We start from the raw sequence: 15,045 nt of genomic DNA on the forward strand, positions 1-15,045 counted from the left end.
GTTGCCATTTCCTTCTCCAATGCATGAAAATGAAAAGTGAAAGTGAAGTCGCTCAGTCGTGTCCAACTCCTAGCGACCCCATGGACTGCAGCCCACCAGGCTCCTCCATCCATGGGATTTTCCAGGCAGGAGTGCTGGAGTGGGGTGCCATCGCCCTCTCCCAAATGAAGCACTAATGCAGTCTTTTTGTAACTGTGTGATAGTCCATGGGGTAGATGTGCCACATTGTATTTAACCATTTCCCTATGAAATGGAGAGCTTCCCTGGTGGCTCAGTGGTAAAGAATCTGCCTACAATGCAGGAGATGCAGGTTCTATCCCTGGATCAGGAAGATCTTCCCTGGAGAAGGAAATGGCAAGCTACTCCAGTATTCTTGCCTGGAAAATCCTGTAGACAGAGGACCCTGATGGGCTACAGTCCATGGGGTTGCAAAAGAGTTGGACCCAACTTAGCGACTAAACTACCACCTATTCCTTGCATGCTACTGTATTAAGAATTGAAATAGTCTCCTAGGTATAAAAGCCCCTCTGTGTCCCCTGTTTCTTGTTTGTAGAAAGAGGCTTTAGTCTCCTAGGCCTTCCCTGAGTTCCATGGAGCAGACTCAAGCAGTTACTAATTAGAGGAGTGAGGGAATGCAGTCAAGAAAGAGAAAGCAGTCAAGAAAGTACAGTTCAGTGATAAAACAGGGTCCTAGTTCCTCCTCAAGGGAAAGCACAACAATATGATGCATCTACGAGTTGTTCAGCAAGAACTAAGACCTCCCCCACCCTGGCCCCGGCCCCCAGGTGGAGGATGGTGACTACATGCTGACCACAAGCTGGTTGGAGCCAAGTTGATAATTAAGACTCCTGAAACACCACCTTGTTACCTCACTACCGACCAACCAGAAAAAGGTCATGCCCCCTGCAGCCCTCACCTCAAATGTTACCTTTTAAAGCCCTTCCTTTAAAGCCATCAAAGAGTTCTGGTCTTTTCAGCATGAGCTTCCCATTCTCCTTGTTGGGCCCTGCAACAAACGCTTTACGTTCCTTCACCACAGCCTGGTGTCAGTGAATTGGCTTTGCTGTATGGTGGGCAGGCAGACCCAAGTTTGGTTCCATAACACTAGAATTTCTGAACGCTGAAGATAAAAAGAAAACATTGTATATTTCCATGTGAAAGAGCTAGTTACTATCTCCTACAAACGGAAGAAAAAAGAAAACTGGCATCAGAGTTTTCATATGCAGCACTGGGAGCTTGAACATCAAGGAATACTATCAATCAGTCTGAGATAAAAGGATAAGACCCCCAAATCCTTTATCTAGTCAAGATATCATTTCTTTGTCAGGAGACTTGTAAGTTTTTAAAATTTGGAAATCCAATAAAGGAAAGGACTGTAACCTTGGGGGAAAAAAAGAAAACTTAGAAGAACATTAGCAGCTTTATGCTATTCTAGGAAAAAAGGGAGAAAATAGTCACAGTTTGAACAAAAATTGTAAATTATTTGTAATGAAACAAACCATAAAGATAGGATCCACATAAAGAAATACTTAAATGTAGAAAATTGATGATACTCTTATAAAAAAGATTAGAAACCTAGACGCTTCAGAAGGAAATAAATATATTAGACTATGTAAAAATAAAATACATTTAAATGGCAAAGATGCCTTGAAAAAAGTCAACAGGCAAATTACGGATCTGGAAAAAAAATTAACAGATTATTATTTATACCATACAAAGAACTCTAATAAATTGGCAAGAAAAAGACATACAACATAGTGGTATACTGGATAAAAGATAATTCACATTAAGATTTCATAGGCAATCCGCCGAAAAAGATGTTCAGGTTTCTTTGTAGTCAGGAAGAAGAAAATTAATGTCATTTTATTCTCATCTGGAGACCATTTAAAAGAGGTGATAACTACTTATCATTTGCTGATAGAAATGTGAATTGCTACAACCCTTTAAAGAGGCAAACTAGCAAATTCTTCAAAATGTTTCAAATTCTTCAAAATACTCATTTTGAAGAGTATTGGGTACTCTTTGACCCAATAATCCTACTGCTGGTTGCCATTAATGACATAATTCCAATGCTTAGAAGTAAAACCACAGATATGAGAACATATCAAAGGTATGTTTATTGCAGAATTGCCAATAGAAGCAAAAATCTAAAAAAACAAAGTAACCGTACACATATGGGTATTACACAGCCGGACTTGGATCCCCTCACCCATGGCAAAGTAAAGCCATTTCATTGATGCTGGCTTATAGTGAAGTGTTTATTGCAGGACCAGTAAAGGAGAATGGGCAGTTCATGCTCCAAAGACCTGAACTCCCTATGGCTTTCAGGGAAGGGCTTTCTTTGAAAGGCAGCATTTGGGGTGAGGGTTGCAGGGGACATGACTTTCTCCTGGTTGGTTGGTGATGAGGTAACAGGGTGGTGTCTCAAGAATCTTAATCATTAACCTTCTAGTTCCAACCAGTCTGGGGTCTGTATGCTTATGGTCAGCATGTAGTCACCACCTTCCTCCTGGCTGAGGGTCTTAGTTCCTGCAGAATAGCTCAAAGATACGTGTCAAATTGTCATGAATTTCTCTTAAGGAGGAACTGGGACTCTTACTTCTTGACTGTTTTTTCTTTGTTTCTGTATTTCCTCACTCCCCTAATTAGTAACTGCTTGAATCTGTTCTTTGGAGCTTTGGGAAGGAGACTAAAGCCTTTTTCTACAAACAAGAAACAAGGAACACAGAGAGGCTTTTTCACCAAGAGAGCCCCAGACCGTCCTGCTCCATTGCAGTTCCCCCTTTTGTTTGTTTTTTTTTTGATACTCCTCCATCCTGAGAGGAACAGGGGTTAGGACAGGAAAGAATATAAAGTTAAAAAATATATATATAAAGTTTTAGATAGAGAGGATAATCATAACTGGACAGGGGGAGTAGGTTTTAGGGGAACTTGGTTTCAATATCTGGGATACACCTCGGGGTGTGTATTTTCCAGACTGGAACTGGTGGAGTTTTTGATATGCAATTCCAGGACTCTAGTCATCTAATTACATTTCCTCACTTTTTCCCCCTTCTTGTTATGTAGGTTTATTTAAGTTATGTAGGTTTTGTTATTAGGTTCTCCTGGATCTATTCTCAAATTTTTCTTTTCTTTTTTTCCCTCATCTTCAAATTATTTTTTTCCCAGAACTTTGAAGTATTTATACCCCCTTGATCTTCTAGCCCACTAAAGTGAATCTCAACAATGTTATCCTCTCTTCAGTTCATCTGATAATTAGTCAAAAAGTCACAGTTTTGATGTATTTATTTATAATGTCTTAATAATTTTTATTTTTAATGTCTTAATAATAGACATTTAATAATATTTTATATAATATTTTTTACAATAATTTTTTACAATACAATTTTTACAATAATATTTTATATAAATAAAATAACCTTTATTTATAATGTCTTAATAATAAAAGAGTGTTGTTCCATCACAGTCATGTCTGACTCTTTGAGACCCCATGAACTGCAGCACACCAGGCTTCTTTGTCCTTCGAGAATAGTGTAGTGAACCCCATCATAGAGTTAGAACAGTTATCAACATACAAGGTTCCTGTCATTCAGTTTGAATCATTATCGACTTGTGACCAGTCTTGTTTCATCTACACCTCTGCCCACTTTCCCACCTTCACTCTAGATTATTTTGAAGCAGATCCCAGAGATCATATAATTTTTCATACTGAAATAATTCAGTATGTAACTCTAAAAAGTTCTCTAAAAAACAAAACTAGAGTACAAGGTTTCCTTTGGGTGGTGAAAGTGTTTTGGAACCATACAAAGGCGGTGGTTACACAACATTGTGAATGTATTGAATGCCCCTAGACTGTTCACTTTGAAATGGTTAATTCTTTATGACTTTAACCTCAATTTAAAAAAAATTAAGCTCTTAAAAATAACTGAAGGACAAAAGCCCCGTATAACCACAATGTCACTTATACACCTGAACAAAAGTAACATTAATGTATACATATGAAAAACTGGAAAGTGCCCTCACTTAAGTATTCTCCTTAAGTACTCCTCATGTGTGTATATATTACAAAGGGCTGTCGTCCCATTCACCTCAGGCAGCTTTTTTTTTTTTTTGCTGAGTGTGAATTCTCTTTGTTCAGACCTCCTCTCTCTTACTGCTGGATCCTCTTTCTGGGCTTTTTGGGGCTCAGATCTGGTTGCTGGAGCACCCTGAGTGCAGGTGTCTACCTGGTGATAGAAACAGAGCAGCCCTCAGCTCTTGGACCGCAGGTGGAGAAGCTGACTACTTCCAATTCCTGGCACGCCTTGCCTATGAGTAGTCCTCCCACCTCGGACAAAGGGCACTCAGTCCATCCCTTCGCTCCTTCTTGGCCCCCAAGTGCAGGGAGCTCAGTCCAGCTCATATATACTCTCATGAGCCTGCAGCTCCCTTCCCCCAGGAGCCCGCTGTCTCTGCAGACCACATGCTTCCACAGATCTGCCACCATCCTGTCTTGCTCCAGGACTCTGTCCTCAAGGTGCTTGAAGATAAGGAAAGATGCTGACCAAGGCAGGACTATAGATAGGAAATGCCAGAGGAGCAAAATGGAGTATTAAGTTCAAAGGAGGAAGGAGGAGTTCCCTGTGGGACAGAAATAGCTAAGGAAGGTCAGCCTATAGTTAATTTTCAACAAGCTTGCTGCGACCATTCAATGGGTAAAGAATAGTCTCTTCAACAAATGGTCCTGGGGCACCTGAATGTCCACATGCTAAAGAATGAAGTTGGGCCCTGGTCTCATACTGTATACAAAATTAATTCAAAATCGATTAACCTAAATATGGGAGCTAAAACCATTAAATTCTTAGAAGAAAACATAGGGGCAGATCTTCCTGACCTTGGATTTGGCAATGGATTCTTAGCTATGACATTAGCAGACGAATGGATAAGAAAGCTGTGGTGCATATACACAATGGAGTATTACTCAGCCATTAAAAAGAATACATTTGAATCAATTCTAATGAGGTGGTTGACACTGGAGCCGATTATACAGAGTGAAGTAAGCCAGAAAGAAAAACACCAATACAGTATACTAACGCATATATATGAAATTTAGAAAGATGGTAACGATAACCCTGTATGCGAGACAGCAAAAGAGACACAGATGTATAGAACAGTCTTTTGGACTCTGTGGCGGGGGGGTGGGTATGATTTGGGAGAATGGCATTGAAACATGTATAATATCATATAAGAAATGAATCGCCAGTCCAGGTTTGATGCAGGATACAGGATGCTTGGGGCTGGTGCACTGGGATGACCCAGAGGGATGGTATGGGGAGAGAGGTGGGAGGGGGGTTCAGGATTGGGAACATGTGTACACCCATGGCAGATTCATGTTGATGTATGGCAAAACCAGTACAATATTGTAAAGTAATTAGCCTGTAATTAAATAAATTTAAAGAAGGGGCGGGGGGACCTATCCTGTAAAGATTAATTCTAAAAAAAAAAAAAGAAGAACAGCAAAAGAAAAAAAAATTGGATGTCAAAATTAAACTTTTTAGTTTAATTAAAGAATGTTTTCAAAAAAGTGAAGTACAACCTACAAAATAGAAGAAAATATTTGCAAACCATATATCTGATAGGGCCTTCCCTACTGGTCCAGTGGTTGAGAATCTGCCTTCCAACGAGGGGACACAGGTTTGATCCCTGGTCAGGGAACTAAGATCCCACATGCTTTGGGGTAACGAGGCCCACATGCTGCAGCCACTGAGCCATGTGCTCTAGAGCCTGAGCACTACAACTGGAGAAGCCTGTGTGCCACGCCCTTCCCCCACAATCATGTTTGATAAAAGTCTAGTATCTAGCACTTATAAAGAAACTCTTTCAGCTCAATAATCCAATTTTTAAAACAGGCAAAGGGCTTGAATAGACCTTTCTTCAAATGTGTAAAATGCCAACAAGAATATGAAAAGATGCTCAGCATCATTATTCAGTAGGGAAATGCAAATCAAAACCACAGTGAGACACCTCTTCACACCTCTTTTGTGATAACTTTAATCACAAAGATGGAAAACAGCAAGTGTTGGTTGAGTATACAGGAAAATTGAAACCCTCGTACATTGTTGGTGGGAATGTAAAATGGTACAGCTGCTGTGGAAAACAATTTGGCAGTTGCTCAAAATGCTAATCATAGAGTTGCCATATGCCCCAGCAGATCAACTCCTAAGTACATACTGAAAACAATTGAAAACAAGTATTCAAATAAACGTATATATACATATGTTCATAGCAGCATCATTCAAGACAGCCGAAAGGTGGAAGCAACCCAAATGTCCTTCGATGAATGAATAAACAAAACATTATGTATATATCTACATACACATATATCCACACACAGTGGAATATTATTCAGTCATAAAAAGGAATGGAATATTGCTGCATGCTACAACATGGATAAACCCCAAAACATTATGATAAGTTAAAGAAGCCAGACACAAAATGTCACAGTTTTGTGATTCCATTTTTATAAAATATCCAAAATAGGTAAGTTGGCAGAGACAGAAAGCAGAGAGGTTGTCACCAGGGGCTGGGGAGGGAGAGAAGGTTGGGGTAACTGCTTAGTGGGCTATAGGCTTCCTTTCCGGGTGATGAAATGTTTGGGGACTAAGTAGAGGTGGTGGTTGTCCAACGTTGTGAATGTAATCAAAGCCAGTGCATCGTTCACTCTAAGATTGTTAATTTTATGTTAAGAAAGAAAGAGAAAGGAAAGACTGGACTTCATTGGGTATGTGAAATTGTTGGGTGGGTTGAGCACTTAACCGGGAAAGAAAGCATGGATGAAATAGAGAGCAGGTTGCGTTGAAGTTGGGAACTAGTTGGGAGGGAGACTGGGGCAGATCACGAAGGCTGTGGCTTACCCTGGAGTCGCAGGGGACGGGGGGCAGCTGTTACACGGAGGCAGCTGGGCTACTCTTGAAGGCAGGGGAGAAGCTGAAGGGCTTTTGACTAGATGAGGGACACCGAGAAGGCAGATGATTCAAATGCTCACGTGGGCACAGGAGAGTTGAACCAGGGAAGGCCTGGAGCTTGGTGGCCAGTGCCCAGGTCATTGGCATTGGGCACATCAGATGCCTGTTGCGGGTGGGACTGGAGCGGAAGCAGGAGTGACGGTGATGCTTACCTAGGGCTTATGCCATGCCAGGCACTGTTCTGTGTGCTTGATGTGGTTCAGCTCACTTGCTCCTCACAGGAGCTCTTCTCCTCCAGGGTACAGATGAGGAAACAGAGGCCCAGAGTGCCTGAGTGGCCTGCACAGCTAGTAATGTGGCCTAGATCTGAACCAGACAGATGACCTCAGAGCCACGACAGTTTTAATTATGATGGAGAGATGAATGTGAGATTTTTTTTTTGAAGCCCACTCATTAAGCTGTCAGGTTGACGAGGGGAAGAGAAGGGAACTGGAGCCAGAGTGAATCCCCCTGGGTAACCAAAGGGCTGGGACAGGTCATCTCCAGTGGGCCTTCGAGCAAAAGTCTCTGACTGGCTGAGGACCGATGACTTGAGCTCATGGTTAGAGACAGAACTCCAGAGAAGGCCGGTGGAGGGGCGTTTAGAAGAGAAGGACCAGGAACACAAGAATCCAGTCCCAGCAGCCCTCACGTCCCCGCTCATCCCACCCTGTCCCCTGCAGCCTCAGGGTACCCTGCCCCAGACCCTGCTGGAACCTCCTGGCTGTGTTCCTGGTCAAGGCAGCTTGACCAGTCAGGCAGTTGGCTCATATCAGAAAAAACATGGGTCCCTGTCTCCACAGCCCCAGTGGCCACGGAGCTTGCTTGCTCTTGCCCAGAATGGCTCTGAGGTTGGCGTGAGAAAGAGCCTGATCACACAGAGACTTACCTCCTTCCTACTGATTTCTAACATTCACCATGAAAACACGAATGGCATTCTCTGTCTGAGGTTCTAGGAAGAGAACATGGGGGAAAACTGGGGTGACTTTTGTCCTTCCTCTCTTCTGGTTTTTATATAATATAGCATTGCTTCATTTAGAATAAAATGCCCCCTGCAGGACTGTGCTGAAAAGTCCTCTATTGAAGCTTCCAGTCTTGGAGGGAGATTAAGGCAATAAAATCTAAAACTAAAACAGCCTCAATCATTATAGTAGTTTCTTAATATCCCCCTTGTCCTCCTTTCCCTCTGGTCCATTGTAAACAGTACTGAGAGAGGTTAGTGTTTTGAAAGCTTGTGTTTAAAATGTCAAAGCCCAGAGCCCTGTTGGTCACCCTTTAGCCGGGCTTGCCGGCCTTGAGGGGGACTTCCCCTCCACCCAGCTCCTGCCATTTGCCTGCTTTGGGGCTTTGTCCTCTCTGGTTCCTCTCCCTGAAACACTGTTGCCTGTCACACATTGCCAGGTGCTGCCGGCCTTCAGGATTCAGCTCATGTGCTTTTCCACACACTTCCTCTCAATCCTCACCAGCACTCTGATGCAGACCCTGTAATGCCCATACAGATACACAGATATGTGTGTGTCTGTGTATCACTGTTAAACCTACTTTACAGACCCACAGATGGAGCCAACAGGAGCACGGAGAGAGGTTAAGAATTTACCTGTCATCACACAACTAGCACATCAAGGAGCAGATCCCAAAGCGCATACACTCAGCCACTGCTGATAACCAGCTGAGTTCAACACTGAGCCTGACTGAGACATATTAAGCTACATTATAAGCTCTCGAGGGGAAGAAATGTGAGGAAGCTTTTCTAAAATCTTTTTTTCCTGTCTTTCCTCTTTGGGTCCAGGTGGAAGTGAAGCCATATGTGCTGGATGATCAGATGTGTGATGAGTGCCAGGGCACACGCTGTGGTGGGAAGTTTGCCCCGTTCTTCTGTGCCAACGTCACCTGTCTGCAGTATTACTGCGAATACTGCTGGGCGAGCATACATTCCCGCGCCGGGCGGGAATTCCACAAACCGCTGGTGAAGGAGGGAGGCGACCGCCCTCGCCACGTTCCGTTCCGCTGGAGCTGAGCCCAGGGCAGACCCAGCCACAAGTACTGGAGTAGATAACAAGGAGGGAAAAGAGAGGGCACTGCCTCAGGGCTTACAGTGTTCTGGAAATCTGTGCATTTGTTCTCGATTTTTAAAGAAGAAATGGGTCTTTTTATTCTTATTTACAGTCACATTACTGAACTCAGTGTCCAGTATAACGCAGAATTGCAGAGTGTAACGGTACTGATTTGCACTTTGACTCTCACCTTTGTCTGCTTGGTACCTTGATTCCTTACACCTGATTTGTCACTTGTAGACTGCCATTCTCATCAGCGGCCATCAGGTTGATGTCTGTGGTTTTTTGTTTGTCTGTTGTTGTTGTGTTGTTGTTGTTGTTGTTCTGATCGTTTTTGAACTGGAGCATGCACTTATTTTCAGAAACTTAGAGAATCGCCCCTAGGAGAAGACTTACCAAAGGTAATACTCGTGAGTAGGTGGCAGATGTAGCAAAAACTTCACAACAATTCAGCAATCATTAGTTGGGGTCATTTAGAGTAAGGATAACCCTTAATGAAAATAAGCCTTTAGTTGCTCTCTGTTTCGACATGTAAGGATACCTCATAAGCTGAATCTTTATTTTTCCTTCATGTTTGATTTTTGTTTTGCTGAGGATTTTGGTTAGATCTTTTAGTGTTATGTAAATTTATGCTGCAATAGCTTTTGCTGCTATTAAAATGGTATTATTAATACCATAATACTCTATTCAGGCTAAGGTATCAATTACAAAAAACCCACCAACACACTTTTGTGATTTAGGGATAGAATCAGCTGCCGAAAGGAGATCAGAATAGACTTGAGAAAGCTTCAAAGGAAGGTCACTATTTCTGACTGCATGTTTACTTAATCAGGTTGCTGCATGCAATAAATTTTATATCCGATGTCTAGTATAAAACCTTCCCACAATGCACAAATTAAGACTCTATATAAGCTATAAAATACTGATTTTTAAAGAAAAAATTTTTTTCATTCAAGGAAATGGTAATTGACTGGAGGAAGGCATGCCTCAATAAATGGAATGCTTCTGTAATTAGGAAGAGCCCATAACAGAATGACCTATATTACAACCAATATAAAACCTAGGTGTAGGATATTCTTAAAGCAAATTTGTGGATGGTAGATGAAGTACTTTGCGGTGCTCTGTTATATATTGTGCAATTTATTTTATATAGTAAAGTGATTATGTCTAACTGTGATCAAACTTTAACTGTTTAAAGCCTCTGTGTCAGACATTAACGAACTTGACAGTTCATAACTGGTATATTATTAACTAACACATGAGCTCTTAGTTACAATCTCCTAGTGCTTGCACCATTTTACATAGCTTCAGACCTTGTCCAGAAAACCAAAGAGCTCATCTTAGCTTACAAACACTAGGAATATATACAGTATATAGAGATAAGTTGTCAGTTGACAAACTAGGCACATTTTAAGAAAGTTGTGTGATCGTGATGCTAAAGAAATGTCTGGACAAACTAAGATGGCCTGAGCAGGGTTGGTTGTCTGGGTGAGAAATTAACTACTTAATTCCCTGGATTTATCCTGTAAAGCTTGAATAGAATTCAGACCTGCTAGTAGTACCATGGACATTTTTTTAGCATTCACTCTTGGGCTGCAGATAGTAATATATGAACACATAATGATTATGAGACTATGTAAGTCTTTTTTTAAACCTTCTTCCTATGTTTTGGAATTCTGGGGACAATCGGACTGGATGTGACACTGCAGAATAGATGTAAGTCGCTGTTTATCTGCTGTGATGTCCTTGTACTGTCTCAAGTTAACAGCGCTTTGTTCTGTTTTGTTTCTTCAGTGTTTAGTTGCAATTACCAGCTCTCAAACTATAGTTTGTTTTCAAAAAGAAAAAAAAAACGAAATAGTTTTTTACTGGATTTAAATGCTGATTAGAATTCTCCCCCTTTGAGGTTACCTCTGGGCTTTTTGGTAATACTTGCTTTTCCCAGCCCAGCTGTGGTTTTCGTTTGTTTTTTTCTATGTTTGTGGTTTTTTTCGTCTGTACAAGAAATTTTGTTATGCACTACTACTTTTTGTATTCTAGACAGTTTTCAAAAGTTGGCTGAAGATTTTTTTGTTTGTTTGTTTTTAAGGAAAAAGGCATGCTTTCTGACTGACATGATCTTTTGCAATACCTCAATTTTGAAATATAGGAAAGAAAATGATATTTTCTAAGTAAGTTTATTCAGAAAAAATATATATTAATTTAATTCTGCAAGAAAAATGATTTAACAGATGGGTAACTTTATTTTTTTCATGCTTATTTGTGTTTTTGAAAATGAAGAAGTTAGAGCTTTATAACTATAATATTAAAGATCATATCTAACCTACAGAAATCTACCTAATTATGTGAAAGAAGCAAAACTTTTTGAAGAAGCACCCCTCTTTCATGTACTAAAGTAACACTGAGATTTAAAAAAAAATGCTGGAAGATTGTACAGCATAAAGCTGACGTGAAGGCGAAAAAACATTGTCATGAAGAATAGGTTACAAAAAATAAACTCCATTTGGTGCTGAAAGTTGTGAATAGGTGGTGGAAACTACTTTCCCTTAATTTGTATATTTATAATCAAGCGTTGATTGTGCACGACTGACCAGGATTGTGAAAGAGTTCTTCTGTTTGTATTTTTTTAAAGAGAACTTTTTTTAGTTTATTAAATTATAACATGTTCCCTTTTGTTTTGTAAATAAATGTGCCCCCAAGTTGTTAATGTTATATTAAAAGAGAGGGTCCTTCGAAAAAAATTATTTTTTAAAAACACAGAGGTGTTCTGACCTGCAACTTAATGGGAAGCCCCCGGGTATCACAGGTCCTGCTGTGGCCTTTCCTTGATGTGACACTTGAACTAGTCGATTTTTTGAAGGCTATAACCTAACCTCGACTATTTGTTGTTATGTGCAATACTGTTTGTACTGTTTGTATAAAAAATAGAAAAAAAAAGAAAAGAAAAAAGGCATAAATCTTTATTGCAGATTTATTTTCATTGCAAACTTTAGACATTGTGATTCACTGAAATCATTTTTCTACTGTCAAATATGTACCTTTTCTTCATGCTGGTATTTTTTCAATAGTAATGTAGCCTTTGTACTGAGACAAATTTTCATTGTTATTTTTAGAAAGATTTTTTGCTAAGAAAAAAATTAAACATATTTACATATTTTTCATTTTATTTCGTATTTTCTTTAAGGAGTGCTTTCTCAATCATTAATAGAGTTGTTTCTGGGAGGGACTTTCATATCTGGTCAATGTCATAATATTATTTTGTATTTTTACTTGGAATAAATTAATTTTATGATGCTAATTCTTTAAAAGTTTATTTTTTTCATTTTCAGTTATTTTTGAAGCTAAAACCTTTGTAATATTGTTACTAAAGTGTCTAGTTTTTTGAAATGCAAAGCTTTATGTATTAACTTGCTGATGTGGTTTACAATAGTGTGACAACGATGAAAATGGTTGGTTATGTAAAGTGATTGGAAAATGTAATGGATAATTGGGTAATAAAATGACAGAATGAGCAGAACATGTGAGATTTTGACAAGCCTTTTCCTTTATTACAGTGGTTTAGTGTAAGACTAGGGATGTCACAGTACAGTTCTCTGGGGATGTCACAGTGGATTTATACAACACCAGGTGCAGCCAGATCTGTGGCCCTGATGATGAAGTCACCCGTTACTGAGATACCACCAGGTTGAGAACCTGGCCAGGTCAACAGAGTGGTTCATTGCTTTCCCCCCTCTAACTCTTCATTCTGTCGTGTGTGTGAGAGAGAGAGAGAGAATCTGCCGCTGACCGCTGTCCACGTATGAGACAGCACCGTTCACCAGGCCACATCTTTGCCTTGTGTTCACAGTGGTGACGTCTGAGAGTGAGAGGAAGTCTCTGAGAGGACCAGCCCTCTGGGTGGCTAGACTTGGATCTCAGTGTCTTGCGCAAGTGGCCTCCTGAGCACATGGGTGGCCTGGCGAGGCGCACACTCGGAGGTCACCACTGTACACGGACAGCCTCAGGCTTCGTCCTTCTCCACTCCCCACCCCCCACCCCAGCCCTGCCTGCTCCCTGTTAATGGAGGCCCCTGTTTGTCCCTTATTGTGGCAACACATCCGGCCACTCTGAGCATGATCTGTCTGCCCTCCTGCTTCTTTTCCAGCACCCAAACTCACCTTGAAGCTGTGCTGTTAAGGCAGCGTGTCATTGTCATGGCACCTAAAATTAAACAAAAATCATACAACTGCAAAACTGGTGTTGCGTAAACAGAACATCCTATGACTTGCTCTAGACAGAGGGTGTGCTTCTCCCAGTCCTTGATGGCTTCCTCCAGGGCCCTTGTCAAGGAAGCATGGTTATCAATGACTCAGAGAAACACATGTCCAGAGTTGGCTCTTGGGTATGCTCTATGTATTCAGTTTTGTAAATAATATATAGATTAGATCAAGTTGTGATGTAAAATTTTAACAAATTGGATACTACTGGTTGGAATTTTACATTAACTACAAATAAGTGATTAGGAACAGAAGAAAAGAAATTGGAAAAATTTGCTTAGTGCTATAAAGATTATGCTTAGATTTCTGCCTATATCTTGTGTTTTATAGCTTGTTAGTGAGGCATGGGCTAATGCAGAATGTACTGCATTTATGCAATTAGCAAATAACTGCTAGTTTTCATTTTTATCTATTATATTAGCAACAAAATGGCATTTAACTGGGTAAAGCTCCTACCTAAATATTTGAGTATTGTGACATCTCTACTTGCAAGGTTTGAGTGAAAGATTAGTCACAGATTAGTGAAAAACAGTTATCTTTTTGTTAAAACTGGCTTATTTGTATGAATTGTTGCTTTTTCACCAGTTTGTATGGTATGTCATCTAACATTTTGTTTTTTTTTTTTTAATAAGAACCAAACTTCTCTATCTCAGCTGCAATAGTGTTCCATTTTACCACAGAGTATTTTATAATTAATGCTGTTGACTTTATACCCCAAAAAGGGTCAAGAAATGGATATGTAATTTGGGGGTGTTTCGATTTGTATGACAATGAAGTTAATCACAACAAGTAGAAAACCTGGGTGCTAATACAGGACAACTGCTCTTTTTCTTTTTTGGATATAGTTCTGTTGGGGTATAAAGTATTAGGTATTTGTATTTTTGCTGTCAAAATAATGGACATAAATTTTAGAGTGTTCACAGCTAAGATCTCTGTATTTGTTTTTCAACTAACAACTAATTTTAAATGTATTGTATCTTTTATTACCTGTTCTCTTAGATTGTTTTTGCTAGTAACCCTTACTCAGCTTCCGCCTTTGGGGCTTGGACTGATAATTGCTTGTGTGGAACTGCAGTACTGTGACTAACCATGGAGCTCAATGCAGCTATTGCTTACAAATGCTTAAACTTTGTAGTTTGGACTTCTTTTTTTTTCTGTAATAACAACTTATTAAATCTAGTTGTATGAAGTACTGACACTTGTCATCCTTTGCACTTGCTAAGGAGTAGCTTGGAGTATATGGATTGCGTCTGGGGGACATCTGCACACTCCAGTTTGCTTGATGAGCTTTTTTAGGGGGAGGGGGGACAAAGTCCTTTACAGCAGGTTCAATACAGCAACATTCACCTTTTTAATGACGTGAACAACGCTCGTTTAAAAAAAAAAAGTGTATTTGAAACAGGAAGGTGTTTGTTGACACAAGTGAGTGTGTATGCAAGATTTTAAGGTGCAAGTGGGCTTTCATGCCAGCGCTTGCCACGAGAAACCAATTTTCAAAATCAAAACCAAGAACGTCAATGAAAACGTAAGTACGCCCCCTTCTGTTTTAATTGTTACGCTAGGCTCTCAGGGATCCTCTCGGAAAATGGGTCTTTTTACAATCCTGTAGTGACTTTGGACATGCCAGAAGCTCTCTTGTAGGCACTAACTTCGATCCTTGTAAAAAACGGACCCCGAGTGCCCGCACGAAAGAATCCCCGGGCGCTTTTATAACATTCGGGTGCCAGCGTCCCAACCCCGAGCCGTTCAACG

At 40.3% G+C, this 15,045-nt stretch overlaps 1 protein-coding gene across 1 annotated transcript in view; it reads left to right on the forward strand.

The window, feature by feature from the left end:
• The window catches only part of CPEB3 (cytoplasmic polyadenylation element binding protein 3), a 158,330-nt gene extending 143,954 nt beyond the window's left edge, over window positions 1-14,376 (forward strand). Inside the window, 1 exon segment of the mRNA XM_010842220.1 lies at window positions 8,773-14,376. Within this exon segment, the coding sequence (XP_010840522.1) occupies window positions 8,773-9,000 (228 nt within the window). The 3' untranslated portion in view covers window positions 9,001-14,376.
• The last annotated feature ends 669 nt before the right edge of the window (window positions 14,377-15,045 follow it).

Source organism: Bison bison, unplaced genomic scaffold (genome assembly GCF_000754665.1).
Source record: "Bison bison bison isolate TAMUID 2011002044 unplaced genomic scaffold, Bison_UMD1.0 scf7180017864172, whole genome shotgun sequence".
In the NCBI taxonomy this organism is placed as follows: Eukaryota; Metazoa; Chordata; class Mammalia; order Artiodactyla; family Bovidae; genus Bison; species Bison bison.